Source organism: Callospermophilus lateralis, chromosome 8 (genome assembly GCF_048772815.1).
Source record: "Callospermophilus lateralis isolate mCalLat2 chromosome 8, mCalLat2.hap1, whole genome shotgun sequence".
Classification (NCBI taxonomy): Eukaryota; Metazoa; Chordata; class Mammalia; order Rodentia; family Sciuridae; genus Callospermophilus; species Callospermophilus lateralis.
Genome location: NC_135312.1, coordinates 12,729,942 through 12,750,405, shown reverse-complemented (window position 1 = coordinate 12,750,405; position 20,464 = coordinate 12,729,942). Strand labels below are relative to the sequence as shown.

At 32.5% G+C, this 20,464-nt stretch overlaps 1 protein-coding gene across 1 annotated transcript in view; it reads right to left on the bottom strand.

Annotated features, from left to right (window-relative positions):
• Ncapg (non-SMC condensin I complex subunit G) overlaps nucleotides 1-20,464 on the bottom strand; it is a 34,458-nt gene that overhangs the window by 2,646 nt on the left and 11,348 nt on the right. Inside the window, exons 10-19 of the mRNA XM_076865378.2 lie at nucleotides 20,286-20,375; nucleotides 19,792-19,971; nucleotides 16,787-16,897; nucleotides 13,985-14,104; nucleotides 7,287-7,511; nucleotides 3,501-3,682; nucleotides 3,040-3,214; nucleotides 1,205-1,366; nucleotides 611-749; nucleotides 162-248 (exon numbers count right to left, since the gene is read on the bottom strand). Of these exons, the coding sequence (XP_076721493.1) occupies nucleotides 162-248; nucleotides 611-749; nucleotides 1,205-1,366; nucleotides 3,040-3,214; nucleotides 3,501-3,682; nucleotides 7,287-7,511; nucleotides 13,985-14,104; nucleotides 16,787-16,897; nucleotides 19,792-19,971; nucleotides 20,286-20,375 (1,471 nt within the window). The remainder of the gene's footprint in view (nucleotides 1-161; nucleotides 249-610; nucleotides 750-1,204; nucleotides 1,367-3,039; nucleotides 3,215-3,500; nucleotides 3,683-7,286; nucleotides 7,512-13,984; nucleotides 14,105-16,786; nucleotides 16,898-19,791; nucleotides 19,972-20,285; nucleotides 20,376-20,464) is intronic.

The window sequence follows — 20,464 nt, the reverse complement described above, 5'->3', positions numbered from 1 at the left end:
TTCTTTAGACACAATGCAAAACCTCTGAAATAAGTTAAGGATATCTAAGACATTTAAAAATCATTATCCCTAAGGAAACAAAGACAAGGATCAAAGTATTTTTCACTGGAAGAGAAAATTGAAACAATTTTATTATAGGAGCTAGTCAATCCAAACGCTACCTCTATTAGACTTTTGTTGAGTGGATTTTGATGCCTGGGTTGCTTTAACATTCCTGAGAGGAGTCATATATACTTCTTTATTCTTTTCTATTAAAGGAAATAATAAAACAGTGTAAATAAAAGATAGTCTCATGAAATATTTCAAATTGTCTTTTCATCTTTCATAAAACAGAAATGGCAAACAGTTCTATTAGAAACTACCGAAAGGTTATCATAAATTACTATTAAAAAAAAAATGTGAGTACTATGAATCAGAACTCCTGACAAAATGGTTATATAGTCAGAAATATACACAATAAAATGTGTATACACACATTAATAATACACTTTCCTGAGGAGGTTAATTAGATTTTCATTCATATCTGACACCCAAACACATTAGAAGAGAAAAAAACATATCACAATAAAAATTCTCAAAAAATTTTATCAATATTCAGGTATGTCATTACCATCATCATCTTGAAAAAGATCTGTAGTCATCTTGGCATCCTGTGCTGCTATGGCTTGCTCACCAAGTTCTTTATTTCCTTTTTCTAAATGAATCTTGATTTTTTCCAAAGCTTTCAGACATGTCCTATCTTTTACTTGCTATCCAAAAACAAAACAAAACAAAAAAATTAAACATGACATTTTCTAGTCTTTAAAAAAAAAAGTTATAAACCAATATCAACATTCTAAAAATTATGAAACTTATGAAGGGAATATTTACACCAAATGAACAAATTTACAGTATGCTAACATGTTCAATTTAATACATCCACATAAATTCCACTCCAATAAATATAAACACAGCTAATTAAAAGTAAGTGTGCTGGGTACGGGTGGCACATGCCTGTAATCCAAGCAACTCAAGAGGCTAAGGCAAGAGTATTACAAATTCAAGGCCAGCCTCGGCAATTTAGCAAGACCCTCAAAAAACTTAGTGAGACCATGTCTCAAGATAAAAAATAAAAAAGGGCTGGGGATGTAACTCTAAGAGCTGAAGCACCATGGGTTCAACCCTCAATACAAAAGAGAAAAAAAGTAATTAGAAACTATTTTACCTCTAGAATCTCATTCAACAGAACCAGAAGATCTTTTGCAATGTTGCTACTGAGCTCTAAAGAACTCAAAGCTTTTGTATAGACCCGAGTTTCTGGTGAGCATGGATTTGTTAAGATTTCATTGCAAATTTTTATAGCCAAATTGTCATGTACCGTTAAGGCCTAGAAAAATTAAAGAGAAAAATCTTTGTAAATAAAAAGTGAATATTATAATATAGTTCTTGTCTCATCTAACAAACATTTCCAAACTAGTTACCCTGCTGTAATCCCAAATGCAAAATATCTGAAACCAAATTTAATGTCTCCCTCACTTCAAAATAAACTCCCCCACTGAATTCTTGTGGCAGATGCTGTGGCCCAGGTCTACCTTCTTTAGGACTGTTGCATCCGCCAGTTTTGGAGGCTAAACTTCCCAGCTGCAGAACTGATCCCAGGCCTTACAGGAAGTCACAACTCTTTCCTCTAAGGGCCAGTCCACATTCAATGAGTAGCCAGTCAATGTACAGGTACAATGATCTAGATTTTGCCAATTCTAAACAACTCAAAGGAATATCCCAGTCTGAAACTCTGAGATCAGCTGAGCTTCTAACTTGCATGGCAGTTCAGCTTGGCTCTATGCCACAGCCTACTCTCCCAAGATGTTCACTCTCCCAAGATGTTCCTGATGACAGTATCCCCCTCAAACTAAGTCAGACAGTCCCTATGAAGTCTCATACCAAGGATCTTAAGAGTGTCCCTGAACTCCTTCATTTCCCTTGCATATTAAGCTCTTTCCTTCAAGCTGTTGTACCCATAGCTTTTTTTATTATTGTTTTTACTATATTACTATTATTTCTTCTTTGTAGTACTACTTTATACTGTTCCTTATTCTGCAAATCTTTATCTTCTAATCATATAGATAATATAGTTCTTGTCACATATAATATAGTTCTTGTCACATCTAACAAACATTTCCTTTTATTAATATTCTCTTTTTTCTCACCACTTCCCCTCAACTATCAGTGACCACTTAATTAATCTTCCTAATAAGCAAATTTATCCTACTTACACTTTCATCATAAGCTCTATATTGCAAATAAGGCCAACCCCAAATTTCCTACACTGTCCTTTAAAGCATGATTTGAAAAACCACCTATATCTATTACCTCTACCAATATTACCTCCTCTATTACCTCCTCTCTATCAAAACCACTCCTCAACTTTCATCTAGGTTTAAGATGAAATTTACTCAATGGATTTTGAAACTATTACTGCTATTCTCATCATTCCTATCACATGAGTGCTGCCTTTCTCTAAAGTTTTTAAGTGTTCGGTAGCCATATCACTGACCAATATGGTATTTTGCATAATATCCTTTGTAATCTTATTTTTTTAATAACATATAATATTGTGACTTGGACAGTATGAAGTCACTAAATATCAAATAAATATAAAAAGAGAAGAGCAATACTTTAAACTTTCAGGCATCTGAAATGATTTAATAACACATTAAATTCCAAAACTGGTAGCAAGTCTGACCAAATGTTATTACCCTTTTTTGTATCAACAGCATTAACAGATAAGTCAACATTTTAAAATCAAATGAGACCTAGATAACATAGGTTATTACTTCAGGGTGATTCAGTCAATGATGGAGGGGATGGTGGTAGAGAGGGGATAAATTTTTGGTAACTTAAGTAGCAAAAATGTTTGCATCAACTATGTCTATTTTCATGTGACTTCCCCAAGTTTCCAAAAAGATCTTTCCTTCATATTTGTGCTACGCACCACCATACAGAAGTCGAGATAAAAATTCAGCTCCTCACTATTTCGACAAGCTAATATTTTTCACCCACCTGATAATCTTGGGAATCCTTGGCCTGAGGATTTAATCCACTTGGTCTTGTCAGGTCTACAAGCAACTCTGCAACATTTGTGATATCCACTTCAGCTAAAGGAGATGATGCAGGGGCATTGGCCAGTGTTTGAAGAGTTGGAAGAAAGGCTTCTTCAAAGCATTCCTGATTTGTCCTATTAAAAAGACAATTTGAAAGTATGCTTGCATTATTTGAAAGAAAATCATAATTCTAAAAAAATTATATATAAAATTCATTCCATCAAGATGAAGCACATTTTCATCTAGAAGAGAGTCAAATAATTTAGACAGATAAGTAAATTCTTCTCATTTCATCATATATCCACCAAAGAAAGAAAAAATATCTTAACATAATGACGTTACAGATATAATCAGTCGGGGGCAGGGGGAGTGATGAAGTTGGCTTAAGTCAGATTTTGATTTATCAACAGAACTCAATACCTGCTTGCATAAGCGAATATGGGGAAGAAAACGCCCAGGCAATGTCGAAGTCGAACATCATCTTCTGTCACAGGATTGTACCACAACAAAATGAGACGAGAAAGAATCCTGCTGCTAACCAAAAGCCCAGAGAACATCAGCTTGGCTAGTCCTTCTGCAGCTCCTGTCCTGAGTTCAGACACCTAATAAAGATGACATTCATCAGAAAAATTTTTTCCTTTAAGGTTCACAACATAGCTGCCCAACAATATTTTTAAGTGAACTATTTAAAAAATCTCTCATGTTATAAATCTGTTAAAGACACATGAAAAGGTATTCTTTCTTCACAGCTAAAGTAATGATTTTAGTTAAACCTAAATGATTTTAGACAAATCAATCCAGCCTTAAAAACTTCAAAAGAACCAAAAGTTCTTTTATAAATGTTGTGGGAGGGCAAAATTATATATATTTAAATGCTTAGTATTTCTAAGGAAACACTCAGCAATATTCCCTGTCATCACAGGAAGTGCTTATAAAAGAAAGCTCAAAAGTGCAAGTAGAAATGTGTCTGAACAGGGTTGAAATGTGAACAGAAGGTATACACATGAAAAAAAGCAGTCCTAGAAAGTGCAAAAAACTTAGGGAGGCAAAAGGAAAAGAGGATGCAGGGGTGTTCAGAGAGAGGTACTGGTACAGTGGTGGTTAAGAATACCAGCAATAGAGACTGAGTTTGGTTCAAGCTCTGACACATCCTAGCTGTGTGGTCCTGGGCTTCACCTCTCTGCCTCATGTTTTTCATATACAAAAAGGATAAGATAGGAATTATCACATAAGTGTTACAAAGGTGAAGAAAAGTACATGTGCCATGTATACAGTAATCCTCGGTAGTCAGATTATACAGACCTTGAAAATTAGGTAGAGAAATTTAAGCATAATGAGGCATGATATGGAACCAATGAAATTTTTCAAAAGATGGGGAAACAAGATTTACTGAGATTTCAGGAAAATCACTTGGCAGGTTAAAATACAGGAATGAAAAAAGTCTAAATTAGGGAGATAGAAGTAAAAAGAGTATAATGAGCAAACAGAAGACCCAGTTCAAAACTATTATCCAAACTCAAAATTATAAGATAACAGAAGTTAAGAACAACAGTCAGTGCTAAGGTGTTGAAATGTGTCTTCCTCACTAACACATTCGGGGCTAAGTATTATCTGATTTTTTTCTTGTGATTTCTTCTTTGATCCATTTCTAGAAACATACAAATCCCCAAAAATGACTCAAGAAGAAACAGAGAATCTAAACAGATGTAAAACAAGTAAACATACTAAATAAATAATCAAAACTCTCCCAAAAAGCATAGTCCTGGACCAGTCCTCACTAATAAGTTCTGCCAAACTTGCAAAAAATTAACAACTCTCAAACTTTCCAATAAAATAAGAGAGAATTCCTAACTCAGTTTATCGGGTCAGTTTTCCCCTGACACCAAAGCCAAAGATACCACAAGAAAACTATAGACCCAATATCACTTATAAATATAGATGCAAAAAATCTTCAAACAAAATATTAGCAAACCAAATCAAATTACACACTGAAAGGATTATATAACTTGTGCAAGTGGGGTTTATCCCGGGAACACAACAGTCATTCAACATAAGAAAACCAAGCAATATAATGTACTACTTTGAAAAACAAACCCCACATGATCACTCAACTGATGCAGAAAAATCACTGGACAAAATCCACACCCTTTCATTAAAAAAAAATAAATAAATAAAAAACAGAGGTGGTAATTATAGATAGGAACTACCTCAAAATGATAAAGGATATATATATATAAAAAACCTACAATAACCCATTCAGTGGTTAAGATTGAAAAATTTTCCCCCAAAATCAGACAAGACTGTGTGCTCTTAACACTTAACGACTGCTATTCAACACTGTGTAGAAGTTCTATCCAGAAAAATCAAACAAGAAAAGAAAGACATCTAAATTGGAATACTATGTATTTTCACAAATAAGATGGTACTACATAAAGAAACTTCAAACACACACACACACACACACACACAGCCCACAAGAGCTAATAAATGAATTCAACAAAGCTCCAGGGTGAAAATAAAATTAACAGAAACAAAAGTTCCAGTTTAATTTGTATCCACCAACAATGAACAATTCCAAAAAAAAAAAAAATTAAGAAAAATTTTTCATGAAAAGAATAAAATACCTAGGAATAAAAAGATCTGTTATGCTGAACACAAAACACTGCAAAAAGAAATTAAAAACAGCCTAAATAAATGAAAAAACATCTTTAATTTAATGTTAAGAAGTATTATCAAGAAAGTGAAAAAACAACTGTATATGCAAATTATGTATCTAATAAGGATATACTTACTCAAGCAATATAAAGAACTCCATAACTCATTTTAAAAATGGGCAAAAGATTTAACAGACATTTCTGCAGATAAGATATACAAATGGCCACACAGATGAAAAGATACTCAACATTATTAATCATTAGGGAATGGAAATCAAGACCATACTATGTCGCATATACTAGGATGGCTACAATAAAATAAGTGTTGAAAAGGATGTGGAGAAATTGGAATCCTTGTACACTGAAGACAGGAACATAAAATGTTTCAGATGATATAGGAGACAATTTGGCAAATCCTCAAAAAGGTAAACAAAGAAATACCATATGACCCAGAAATCCAATTCTTGGTATATACTCCAAAGAACTAAAAACAGGCACTCAAATACATATATGTGCACATTCATAGTAGTACAATCACAGTAACCAAAAGGTAGTAATAGCCCAAATGTGTTTCAATAGTTGAATGAAAAAATAAACTGAATACACATAAAATGGAATACCATTCAGCTACAGAAAGGAAAGTGGTATTGCTACAAGCTACAATGTGAATGAATCTCAAAAACATTATGCTAAATGAAGCCAAACAAAAAAAGGTCACATATTATATGATTCAATTTATATGAAATACCGAGAATAGTAAAACTCATAGAGTGCAGACTGGTAGTTGTCAGGGACTGGAAAGCAGGGCAATAAGGGACAACTGTTTTCTAGATACAGTTCCTTTTGAGATGATGAAAATGTTTTAAAAATTAGATACAGATAATAGCTGCACTAGACTATGAAAGTACTAATTGCCAATTAATTGTTCACTTTAAAATTGTTAGTTTTATTATGTCAATTTAACCTCAATGAAATGAAACTAAGTCAGTATAAACATTTTTAAACAAGCTAAATGTTTTTATATGCTATAAAAATGTAGGTCAGAGTATATAAAGAGGGCTGGGGCTGTAGCTCAGTGGTAGAGCGCTTACCTAGCATGTGTGAGGCCCTGAGTTCTATTCTCAGCACCACATAAAACTAAAATAAATAGAATAAACGTATTGTGAAAAAATTCTTAAAAAGAAAAAAAAAAATCTAATCCCATAGCCTTTATTATACCTCCTACCAAGTCAAATGTAAAAGCATTCAAAACAATTTCTTAAAACTCTTGGAGGAAAAGCTTGTCTTTAAATCACAAACCATCTTTTATAAAACAAAAAATATTAATTACTGCCTTTAAGAGTCATTTCTTTATACTGCAATCCTATGCTACCCAATTTAATAGTGAGAAATTATGATAAAAGTGAAATCTGAGATTTAATTAAGATGTCAAAAAAGCAAATTCAAAAATTTTGTCCAAGTTTAAACTTTAGTTCTAAAAACATAAAGAACATAAACAAATTAGATGCTGCAAATGACACTTCATAACCACAAGATTGGAACTATTTCTTACCTCACTATCTAAGAAATCAGAAAGGAGTCTCAAAACATTTTTAGCTGTAGCAGTCTCCTCAACTTCTATTGATTCTTGTTCATCATCACAGTTTATGTCTGCGTCTTCACATTGAAGGGTGTTGACTTTTTTGGTTTTAAATGGTTCAATCCCAAACGTCATCAGCTGGTCAAAGATTGCCTTTAAAGCACTGATTTTTATTGTGACATCATCGATTTGCAAAACCTAAAGTGAGACATCCCCCACCAAAAAGCATTCAGTTTAATGATTTATTTACCCTTAGTAAAATGATTACACAAACTTTTACTCAAATTTATTTTTCTTTTTTTTTTTTTGAATTTTTTAATATTTATTTTTTAGTTCTCAGCGGACACAACATCTTTGTTTGTATGTGGTGCTGAGGATCGAACCCGGGCCGCACGCATGTCAGGCGAGCGCGCTACCACTTGAGCCACATGCCCAGCTCTCAAATTTCAATGACTGTCAGATATAGAGAAAACAACACTTTTCAGAAGTATAATTTAAATTCAATTTAAAATATAAACGTCAATTTTAAAAATGCATTTATTTGTACCATAATAATTGAAATTATATTCCTTAAGAAAAATTTAATCTGGCTAGGGATTAAGCTCAGTGGTAGAGCACTTGCCTAGCTTGTGTAAGGCACTGGATTCGATCCCCAGAACCGTAAAAAAAGAAAAAACGAAAGAAGTTAATCTTTGCGGTATGTAAAAAAAAAAAAATCCTGAATTAGAGGCTGGCTGAACATATTATTTGTCACTTTCATTATAAAAAGAACAATAATATCAACTATGGTTTTATCATTTTTTTTAAGATACAGAAAAACTGTTTAAATCAAAATTGTTGATTTAGTTCATCCATCAAGAGAAAAACACTAGATTCTAAAAAATTAAAAGCATGTTAGTCAGTTTTCAACTGGACTCTTGTATAAAAGAAGGTAAGCCATAAAAATCAGCAGTTTATTTAGTCTGTCTTGAGTTACAAAAATATAAACCAAATTTCAAAGCCATGAAAAAACAGAACTCATTGTTTCTATTATGAAAGATTAACTATATTCTATGTGATTACATTTTGATTTAAAAAACAGAACCCAATCAATGTTTCTGTTATGAAAGATTAACTATATTCTGTGATAACATTTTGATTAATGAAAAAAATAACTGGCATATAATTTGGCCTTTAAAATAAATTTAAATACACCTATGATCATCAAGTTGGTCAAACTAATAAAAATCAGGAAAAATGGCTTAAAATTTCAAAACTTGGAAGGAACCAGCATACTATTTCTGAGGGTCAGACCTATAAATCTGTTAAATCTAAATGTTGATAATAATATACTAAAATGAGTGCTCTCATTTAATAATAAATATATCCCAAATATTCTCCTATCTCAGCAGCAACTTGGTTTCCCTCACTCTTACAGATGACACTTATAGACGAGGTGTAGTGGTAAACTCCTATAATGCCAATAGTTCAGTAAGCTGAAGCAGAAAGATTGCAAATTCAAAGCCAGCCCCAGCAACTTAGCAGACCCTGTCTCAATTTTTTTTAAAAAAGGGCTGGGGATGTGGCTCAATGGTTAAAAGTATCCCTGAGTTCAATCCCCAATACTAAAAAAAAAGATGTACCTTACTGGGCACCAATAGCCCAGTTGGATTCTCACTTAAGATTTTAAAATGCAATAATTTCCCTCTTCTGCCCCTCTAACAAGGGCTCATATATTTCTTACATCAAATTTATTACTAAAACTTAACAAGAAGGATTGATCTCTTATCCCCAAAAAGAGCTATTTTTCTCTAATATCTTTCAATGATAACCTTGAAAATACACTTATAAAGACAACTGAATCTATTTTGTGGTTAATATTTTTGATATTAGCCCCCAGAATATACAAAATATTTAAAAAGTTTATAAAGATTTTTTTCTGCAATTGAATCTGATATCATTCACATATATTTTTAATTTTAAAAAAAATCTGATAAAATTAATAGCTAGATCCTAATGGAAATTTACAGATGTAAGTTGTTTAAACAAAGAGTATACTTTCATTCTTGAAGACTATAATTCCATGACAAGCTTGTTACTTTATTTGAAAATCTATCAAAATTATGAAATTGTCTCGATAACATCTTTCACATCAACTTGATTTTGACAATTCCTGATAACTACAAGAAATTAAATAGGAAAAACAATATCAAAACTTTTAGAGGTTTCCTTGTCCTGTAGAGAAGGAGTTTGTACTGATTAACTCAAGAATACTCCTGGGATATATTTGGGATTAAATTCATATTACATTTCTTCTGTCTGAAATGTCCAAGGCATTTATTAATGATATTATACCACTAAAAAGAAAAGGATTACAATTCCATATTTCAGTTTAAAGGTCAAGTGAATTTAAATATCATCTGAAAGCAATTTAAAGATATTTTCTTTACTTTAGCACTAGAAAGTTTATATAATTGTCTGCCTCTAATCTCTTCTATCAGTTCCAACTTGACTAGAAGAAATTATAATTTTTAAGGATCATTCATAATAGCATAAAGGCCATCTTAATGAATGCTTTACCTCATTTTTTAGAGAACTATTTAGTAAGCCAGACATAAACGAACACTTCCCTATCAGATGTTCTAATAAGATTTTTTCTTCCACTTAAAAAAAAAGGTAATGACCAACAATTATTCTAACATTTCAAGGCCCATCTTCTAGAATCCCAGGAAATGGAAGTAGAAAATTTCCTGTTCTAATTATGGTCTACCCTGCATCTCATACAAGATCCTGAATCCATCAGTTCAACAAACTAAATAAAAGAAAAAACAAATTGTACAGACTTTTTTTGTCATTATTCCCTGAAAACATACAGTATTAAAATATTTAAATAGCATTTACATTGTGTTAGTTATTATAAGTAATCTAGGGATGATTTAAAGCATACAGGAAGAAGTGCTGGTTATATGCAAATACTTCAGTATTATATCAGGAACTTGAGAATCTGCATATTTGGATATTCACAATGGTCCTGGAACCAATCCTTCATGGATACCAAGGGATGACAATATTAGGCAAAACTCCTTTAAAAATGTAGGATTTTATTTCCCGGATAATAAATCCAATATTTAAAAACAATAAATTTCTCAATTACAAATAAAATTCCCTGCAAAAATTACTAGCAGCATCACTAATGTCAATACCTGCTGATATAAAAATTAATGACTTTATTTTTTCCAGTTTAAAAAAGAAGCTTCACCATTTTAAAGACAATACTGGCATTCTATTTTTTTCAAAGGAGGTTAACAATAGAGATTTTTCATGGATACTAACAGAATGGGATGATAAACAGAAGCAGACACACCAGGAATTTCACTGATACACATTAAAATTAATTGATTAGCTGTCAATTTCTTTGTAATTTTTCAGAAAGTTAAAACACTGAAATTCATGAGGATTACTTTTTTAAAAATAATTATTTTTTAAAAGTACAGCGCTATTTTTCTTCCTTCAATACAAAACTTCCTTCAATACAAGTCAGTTTGACCATTCCATGGACAACAGAGTTTTATGTTCCAGGGAAGTTTCTTTGCTGAGTTTAGCCCTTTAAAATAATCTTTTCATGAAAATTATGAGCCATATTCTAACACATTATTTTCAACATGGGCATACAAAGCTCTCCTTTGCTACCTTTATTGAACTGTTCAGAAGCAATGTGCATCAAAATTTCTCATGGCTTTTTTATCCTATTATAAACATTTTATCCCACTGGCAACACCAGACTAGTAGAAGTTGAAGTTTATTTTTCAAGTTAAGCTAGGCCCAGACATTAGAGACAAACAATCTAGGTGCCTTCAATAGATGAATGGATAAAGAAATTGTGGTATATATATACACAATGGACTATTACTCAGCCTAATTTAAGAAGAATGAAATAATGGCATTTGCTGGTAAATGGATGGAACTGGAGAAATCTATGCTAAGCTAAATAAGGCAATCTCAAACAATCAAACAATCAAAGGCTGAATGTGTTCTCTGATATCTGAATGATAATTCATGATGGGGACAGGGAGTGGTGGGAAAAACAGAGGTAGGTTCGTTGGATTAGACAGAGAGGAGTGAAGGGAGGGGAGGAGGCATGTGGATAGGAATGATAGTAGAATTAATTGGACATTATTACCCTATGTACATATATGATTACACGCCCTGTCTAACACTACATCATGTACAACCAGAAGAATGAGAAGTTATACTCCATTTACGTATGGTGTGTCGAAATGCATTCTACTATCATGTGTAACTAATAAGAACAAATAAAAAAATATATAAAAAGGGGGAAAACAGGCTCCTGTTTTCTCCATCATGGGGAATAATAATTTAATCCTTCTGGTTAATCCAACCTAAATCCTTAGTTATCTTAGATCTCTTTTTCTCACATGCTATATTAGATACATCAGCAAATCCTACAGACTATTTTCAATCTTAGACTTCCCATTTGTGATGGTTAATTTTAGGTCAATTTGACTGAATTATGGATTATCTACAGAAGTGATTAAGGATTACTTCTAGATTAGGGGTTACACAGAACTGGTTAAGGATTATTTCAGGGTATATTTGTGAGAATATTTCCAAGAAAGATTGGCATGTGAGTCAATGGACTAATTGGGGGAAGATATGTTCTCAATGTGGGCCCAGACAGAACAAAAAGGGGATCTCCTCTTTCTCCTAGAACTGGGATATACTCTCATTTGTACTTGAACATCAGAATTCCAGACTGTTCAGGCCTTGGACGCCAGGTCTTAATACCAGCAGGACTACAGGTTCTCAGGCCTTTGGTCACAGATCAATAGTTACGTGGTGTTTTAGTCAGCTTTTTGCCTGCTATGACTAAAAGACCCATCCAGAACAACTGTAGAGGAGGAAAAGTTTATTTGAGGGCTCACGGTTTCATAGGTCTCAGTCCATGAGAGGCCAGCTCCATTCCTCAGGGCTCAAGGTGAGGCAGGACATCATGGCAAGAGTGCGGCAGAGGAAAGGAGTTCACATGATGACCAGAAAGCACAAACTACTCACCAGATACAAAATATATACCCCACAGCCATGCCCCCAATGAATCACTTCCTCTAGCCACACCCCACCTGCCTCCAGTTACCATTCAGTTAACCCAATCAGGAATTAATTCACAGATAAGGTTAAGGCTATAACCTAATCATTTCTCCTCCAAACCTTCTTGCGTTGTCTCGCATGTGAGCTTTTGTGGGACACCACAACTAAACCATAACACATGGGCTTCCCTGGTTCTCAGGCCTTCACACTTGTTCTATCATACTAGCAGCATCCAGGGTCCAGTTTGCAGACCACTTGTCACAGAAGTTTACAGCCTCCAAAACCATATAAGCCAATTCCCCTAATAAATCCCCTCATATCTATCTATCAACATACAATACATCCATGTATACATATGTATGTTATTGGTTTTATATCTCTGAAGAATCGTAGCTAATACACTATCCTTCTCAAATCCAAATAACCATACACCTCATCCCAACCATGTCTTTCCTGGATTGCTGAACTTCTTCCTTACTAGTATCCATGCTTCTATAATTATACCTCTGCAGTCATACCAAGGATATAACAACTATGGCCCACAGGCCAAATCTAATATACCACCTAATTTTGTACAGTATGCAAGTTATAAATAGTTTATTTAAATTTTCAAATTATTAAAAAAATTCAGTACATGTAAAAATTTATGAAATTCAAGTTTCAATGTCCATAAATAAAGTTTTACTGGACTACAGTTACACTCATTCATTCATGTACCATCCATTACTGTCTCCCCACTACAACACAAGAGAGGAATGGTTGAAACAGAACTATGGTTTAAATGGTCTAAACTACTTATTCTCTGGCACTTTATAGGAAAGGTGTCCAACCCTTCCCTGGTCTACACCACACCATACCTAGTCAGATCACAATATTCTGTTCAAAGTCTTCCAATTCCTTCCTACTTTACTCATGGTGGAAGCTGACAGCTTTTTAGTTCATATACTCCTATAAGAGATAGACATCCTGCAAATTCTTTTTCCTATTACTCTCCACTTTGCTCAGTCTTTCCTAGCCATATGTCCTCCTGGTCCTCAAATGTGCTAAGAAAAAAAAAAAAAAATCCTATTCCCAGATATGCTTGTGGTTCACTCCTTCGACTTCACTTTGATGCAGGTCCCATTTATTAGTGAAGCCTTCCTGAACTATACTGTCCCTTTTTCTATTCAGTCCTTATTCCCCTTCTCTGCATTATTTTTCTTCATCTGACATACTACATGTTTATTTTTTCAATGTGAGTTTTACTTTCTAGAGTGTAAGCTCTATTAACACAAGAACTTAAAATCTTGTTTTTTCTCACCACTTACCTGTCACATTTTTTTTCATAAACCTAGAACAGTCTAGGCAAGGAACTTAATATGCACTTAATATTTGATCTGTGGTTAAGATTATCTTAAATTAACATTTCATCTTTCTTCTACAAAGATGTTTTAATTAAAAAAAATCAAAGGACAAAAAATGAGTTCCTATAGATTGTCAACAATCATCATCAATAATCTTCAGAATGAATTAAATATTAGCCTTATCACCAGAGACAGAATAGTTCAGGAAATGCAATGGAGATTTTGTCACAAAGTAAATCCTACCTGTAATAGTAACACAAAGTGTTTACTTGCAAAGTCCTTATTCTGTAGTCCACAGCATCCCAAGCATAAAACAGCCAGATTTCTTATTATAGGATGGACACTTATTATTCCAGGAAGAATCTAAAATGAATTAGAAGTTAATTTTGACCAAAGCAAGAAATTTATAATAATATATTAAAATCATGGTCTAAATGTGAATTTCCATTATTTTGTAAATCTACTTCACTGTCATATTGTCTATTAACTCCAAGAAGTCATTTTTCGTTTAAAAAAAGAAAAAAGGGCAAATATTTAAATTGCAAAAGCCAGAATAATTTTCCTGAAACATAGATGATCATAAAACATCTCCATTATATCTATTAAAACTGAGTCAACGGATTTCCAGTGCTTATAGAATAAGTAAAACTCATTAGAACGATATACTCCACCCCTCATCATGTAGTCTTTCTCCATCTTATCATATATCATGCTACCCCTTGTTGTTAGGTTTGTTTAACTGGTATGATCTTTTTTCTTTTTAGTGGTACTGGGGATCAAACCCAGGGTCCGCACATGCAAACAAGTGCTCTGCCACTGAGCTGTAGCCCCACCCTCTTTTTTATTTTGATTGAAGGTCTTGCCAAGTTGCACAGGTTTGCTCAAATTTTCGATCCTCCTGAATCAACCTCTTAAGTAGACCAGCTCAACTGGTCTGATTTTGATGCTTCTTATTCAGAAATACAATACAAGCTACAAATGGGAACTGCACTGTTCTTTTAGTCATTATAGAAGCCATATTAAAGTAAAAAGAAGCACATGAAACTAATTTTACATATTAACCTTATTCATTTATATATAAAGTAAAAAGAAGTAAAACTAATTTTATATTTTAATCTTATTTATTTACATTTAATCCAATGTAATCAAAATATTATCACTAAACATGTACTCAATAAAAAACTTATTAATGAAATCAACTCATATTCTGTTGTTTGTACTGTCTCTGAAAGCCAATTTTTCAAAAATCCTTTTAGGATAGAGATCTCAATTTGAAGTAGGTTTTAATGGCCACATGTGCCTAATAGCTATTGTATTAAACATTCTTCCCTCCCTTTTTCACATAAATATCTACTCCAATTATGATTGCTTATGACCACGTAGCTCTTTTTCATAGCACATATTAAAGGCAATAGTGTTCACTCGTTTATTTTATTTAACTGATATTCCCCTCTCTTGACAGAAGAACCATAATGGCAGTCTCTAGATTATATATACCATGTATAATTATAGTCCCAGCATTTACTGTAAGCATTCAATAAATATATAATATTTATAATATTATATATTATAATAATCTATAACATTTTATTTAAAACACATAAATATAATTATTTTATTCAAATATCTAATTTACATTCCTTTATTCATCTTTTCAATCTTTAGCCATAGACTGTATAGTCATTATGATCATTCAATTTTGTATTTTCTTCATTAATACAGACACACACACACACACACACACACTTCATATTTACTCTTCAATTTTAGAGTGAACTGTATTACAATATACCATTCTCTAATAGGACCAGACATAAAGTTCCCAAGCAGAGTTTAAAAGGGATCACTTTTCACTAAAGATACTGCTTCTCTAAAAATAAAACTAAATTCTAAAGGTTGAAGTAGAATCTATACTTTAATCAGAAGCTCTAGACAGTTGTCTAGAGCATTTAGAAACTCATGATATCCCAATAAAGGAATTACATTTCAGATCACACAACTGGCTATTTCTCACTAATCACAGATTAAATTAATTTCAACAGAATCCTTAAAAGCTTGGGCATATTCAGAATCTGTTTTCTGATGAAAAATGTCATTAAAAAAAAAAAGGAAGACCTACATCTGTACTGTCTAATACTGTGTCCTCTAGGCACATATGGCTATGCAGCACTTGAAGTGTAACTAGTCAAGCTTGAGATATGCTAAAAGACTTAGTATGAAAAACGATATAAAATATCTTAACAATTTTAACACCAAGTAAATCATAAAATACCATTTTGGACATAAATGAAAAATATTTGGACATACATGTAATATGTCTTAATACATTAACATTAATTTTACCTGATTCTTTTTACTTTTCTTTAAATTACTAGAAAATTTTGAAGTTACATAAGGTTTCTATAATATTCCTATCATAAAGTACCGTTCCTGAGTTTTGTAGTACTTATGTTCTGATGTCTACACAATGGAGACTAACTATAAAAGTTTACTTTAAAGTCCTTTAAATATAGTCATGAACAGCAGAACACAATGGCACACATCTGTAGTCCTGGCCACTTGGGGGACTAAAGCAGACAGACTTGTCTGCTTGAGCCTAAAAATTTAAGGCCAGCCTGGGCAATAGAGCAAGAACCATCTCAAAAAATAATAATAATAGTAAATGAACTCTTTTCACGGGGATCACACTGTAACCTTCTCACAGTTTTTTTCTACACCAATATTCCAGCACTTAAAATTTTATTTTTTATATGATTAAGTTATCTCCTCTTCTTACTCAAAGAATGAAGTCATTCTTCTCTCTTTCCAATGTGAAATAAGTTTTTCCAAATCTTTTAAGAGTAATTATTACTTTTGTACTAGTTCCTTTATACACATTACCTTATTTAGTTCTCACAATATGAAATAGTCATTTTAAACATTTTTTTAACTATTTGTTTATCAGATGCTTAAAATAGTAATCTTTCATACTTTTGAAACCTAATGAACGTATTACTTGAGAGGAAGGACTGGGGTAAAATAAAGCTTCAAAGGTCAACAACATACCAAAGATTCAATGATTCCATTCATGGTTGCACCTATGCCAGCTGAAATGGACATCAGCTTCAATAGTTCATAGCATAAAATAAGACATTTCTGTAATGTTTCTGCATCATTCTAAAATAAAAGACAAAATATTCACCATTACTAAGAATATCTTCTGCATATTCCCTAAATATCTGCTTAAATGCCTAGGGCATACTGTCATTTCACATATACTCCCTGGGTGATTTTTTTTTTTACTCCCTGGATGATTTTATCCAGTCATACACCTCCATTTATCATCTATGAGGTAGACTAACTATTTTCTAAGTTTCAGATTCGTAAATATAAACTGTTACATTTATTCTTGGATGTTCCACAAGCCCCTCAAACTCAACATGTACAAAAGGGAACTGATTATTGCCCAAATCTCTCCTCCTACTGCGCTCTCTTTCTTCATAACATCATCATTATCTATGCAGCAGTCTAAAGTAAAAGACCTAGAATATGCTGAATTCCCTCTTTTTCCTGTTGTAAATTCCTAAAAGCCTCTCAAATACGTTGCTTCTTTCCATATCCAGTCATCTTGTTCACACTGCCATCATCTCAAGCCTACATCACTATAGCAGTCTCCCACTGTTACACCCATTTTCTGAAAAACAGTGATCTTTCTAAGACAGAATACTCCTACCACTCAAAATACTAATGGATTCTTGAGTAAAGCACAAATTCTTAAGATTTTTTTTACAAAGCCTTACATGACCTTGCCCTCAATTTTCCCCTAGATTTATTTATTACCTCTCCCTCAATTCTCTAGTCAAGTCAATCTGAAGTTTTAAAACAAAGGAGGTATTGTTTAACCTGTGGGCCATCACAAATCATTCCATCAAGGAGAGATACCAGAGTTCATTAAAAGTACACACGTAGATCACTCCTTAGATCCAAATCCTACCTCTACCATTTACTATCAGTGTGAATTTAGGCAAATAAATTAATCTTTGGAAATGAAGATAATAGGGCTGGGGTTGTGGTTCAGAAGTAGAGTGCTTGCCTAGCATGCATGAGGCACTGGGTTCAATCCTCAGCACCACATTTAAAAAAAATAAAAGTATTATGTTCATCTACGACTAAAAAATAAATATTTTTTTAAAAAATGAAGATAATAGTATCAACCTCATAGGGCTAGGGTTGTGGCCCAGAGGTAGAGCACTTGCCTAACATGCGTGAGGCACTGGGTTTGATCCTCAGCACCACATAAAAAATAAAATAAAATGAAACTATTGTGTCTACCTATAACTAAAAAATAAATATTAAAAAAAAATAGTACCAACCTCATAGAGTGACAGCTACAATCAAATGAATTGAAGTGCCTGAAGAACTAACAGAAAAAACATCCTTTTACTGTTCACTTAATATTTTCATTCAGATCTCAGGTTAAAACACTTCTTCCATAAAACCTGTATTTCCCAATCATAGCATCTATTTTGCCATGCTCTATTTGTACTAAAATAGCTTTATACCCTTCAAATAGGACAATTAGACAAGTAAATGGTCAGAGTCAACATAAAGAGATATCATAACAGACCACTTTTGCTAATATTCTCCGAATTTATTTGCAGTTTGTCATTTTTTAGATTGTATTTCAGATTTGCTTTAAATTTGCTTTAAAGTTTAATGGCCCATGATCCACAGACTTTGAAAAAAAAAAACAAAACAAGAAAGAAAGAAGCTACTACTATGAAAATAAATTCAGTCATTCTCAATGGACAGATGAAGTGCTGGAATGAGGAAGTCCATGGCTAGAGATATAATGATATGGATATAATGTAGCTTATGAAACCTTTTTATATAGTAAACTTTCCAAGTCAGCATTCTACTTATGAATGTACTATAAATACCACTCCCTAAACGAAAAGTATAATAATAAATGTTCACTACAAAGGCAAGATCCAAAAAAAATCTGAATTAAGTTAACATCAAATTTAATAATTGATATCAATCTATCCTATGTTAAAGTAAGTTTGTTAGGAAATAAATAATCCATTTTAGAGACTAATTTATCAAATGACCAAAGTTTTAAAAACTGTTTAAAAAGTTTTAAATATTATTAGATATCAAGATTAGTATTTCATTAAAAATAACAAAACTTTTTCTAAAAACATTTAAAGTAATTACACTTTAAAAAAACAGTCATGGTGGTGTACACCTTATAATCTCAACAACTCAGATGGCTGAGGCAGGAGGATCTTAAGTTCCAGGATAGCCTGAGCAACTTAGAAAGATCTTGTCTCAATAGAAAAAAATTAAAAGGGCTAGGGATGTACCATAGCGAAGTGCCCCTGGTTCAATCTCCCCTCTCCCCAAGGAGGAAAATAAAAAGGAGTAATTAACATTCCAAAAAACCATTGGTAACAGCATGGTTACCAATGAAATGCTTTTCCTAGCAGTAGAAAGGTCATTGGTCTTCCACAAATAAGGGAACAATGGACATATTTTCCTTTTTTAAATGGTTTTTTTAAACTATGTTGGGGGGAGTAAATAAATAAATAAAACTGAGAAGTAAACTACTGGAAGACTACTTTCCCTGAAAGAAATACTTCAGATTTCAGAGATTAGCATGACAAGGGAACAAAAAAAGTCCTAGCTACAGGATAATTGAAGTTAATTAAGGCCTTTCCAAGTCCAAAAATAGAAAGGAACAAGGGAAACAAAAAAAATTTCCCTATTTTAGTTCATTTTGCTACTACCAATTTCTGCAAAGTGAATATATTCTGCCAGTTTTGTGAGTTAAAGAAAATAAGATTTAATTGAGGTAATTAATTACACTTGAGATTTAGTATGAAAAAGTTATTGATTGATGGATATTGTTATTCAAAGTACATGTATAAAGACACGAATTGGTGTGAATACACTTTGTATACAACCAGAGATATAAAAAATTGTGCTATATATGTATAATAAGAATTGTAATACATTCCGCTATCATATATAAATGAAAATAATTAATTAATTTAAAAAGTTATTAATACCTTCTCTATGTGGACTTCTTTAATTTCAAGTTGTTCTGTCTCTTTCAACAGGTTTATTTTGGCATCTTCTAATGCTTTTACTTCTTCTTTTAATTTTGATGCCTGATTAAAATCTTGTAAGGTAATGCAATTGTCCAAAGCTTCTTTTGCTTCAATTAGTTTAACTTTTATTTCAGCCATCTAGGAAAAAATACTGATTGTGTAAACACTAAACAAAAATTATTAATGTGAAAATCTATAGAAAACATGAGTATTATTTTAATATCTCAATGACCCAGAACTTAAGCAATAAAACTTACAGTCACAATCTTCCTGAATTATGGATCAGCAAATCTCCAGACTGACAAAATCTGGTACTTTGTAAATACTTTTATAGTTTGATATGTAATAAATAATTTGACTTTGTGAACAATATCACAAAATCATATTGCAAGAGGAATTAGACTTGCACAACTAGATTACTCAAACACTTCTTTAATTTAAAAGAGACTGACCTTGATTTCTTTCTTCCTTGCATCAGATGGATCAACATTAACACCAACAGTTACAATAGGCGCTCGAATCTCTGAGATAATTTCTGTAACCTGATAAGTTATAATTCAAATTATAAGGTTTACATATCTGCAAATGATGTCAAACTGCTACATGAAACTCCAAGTATTATCTGTCATAT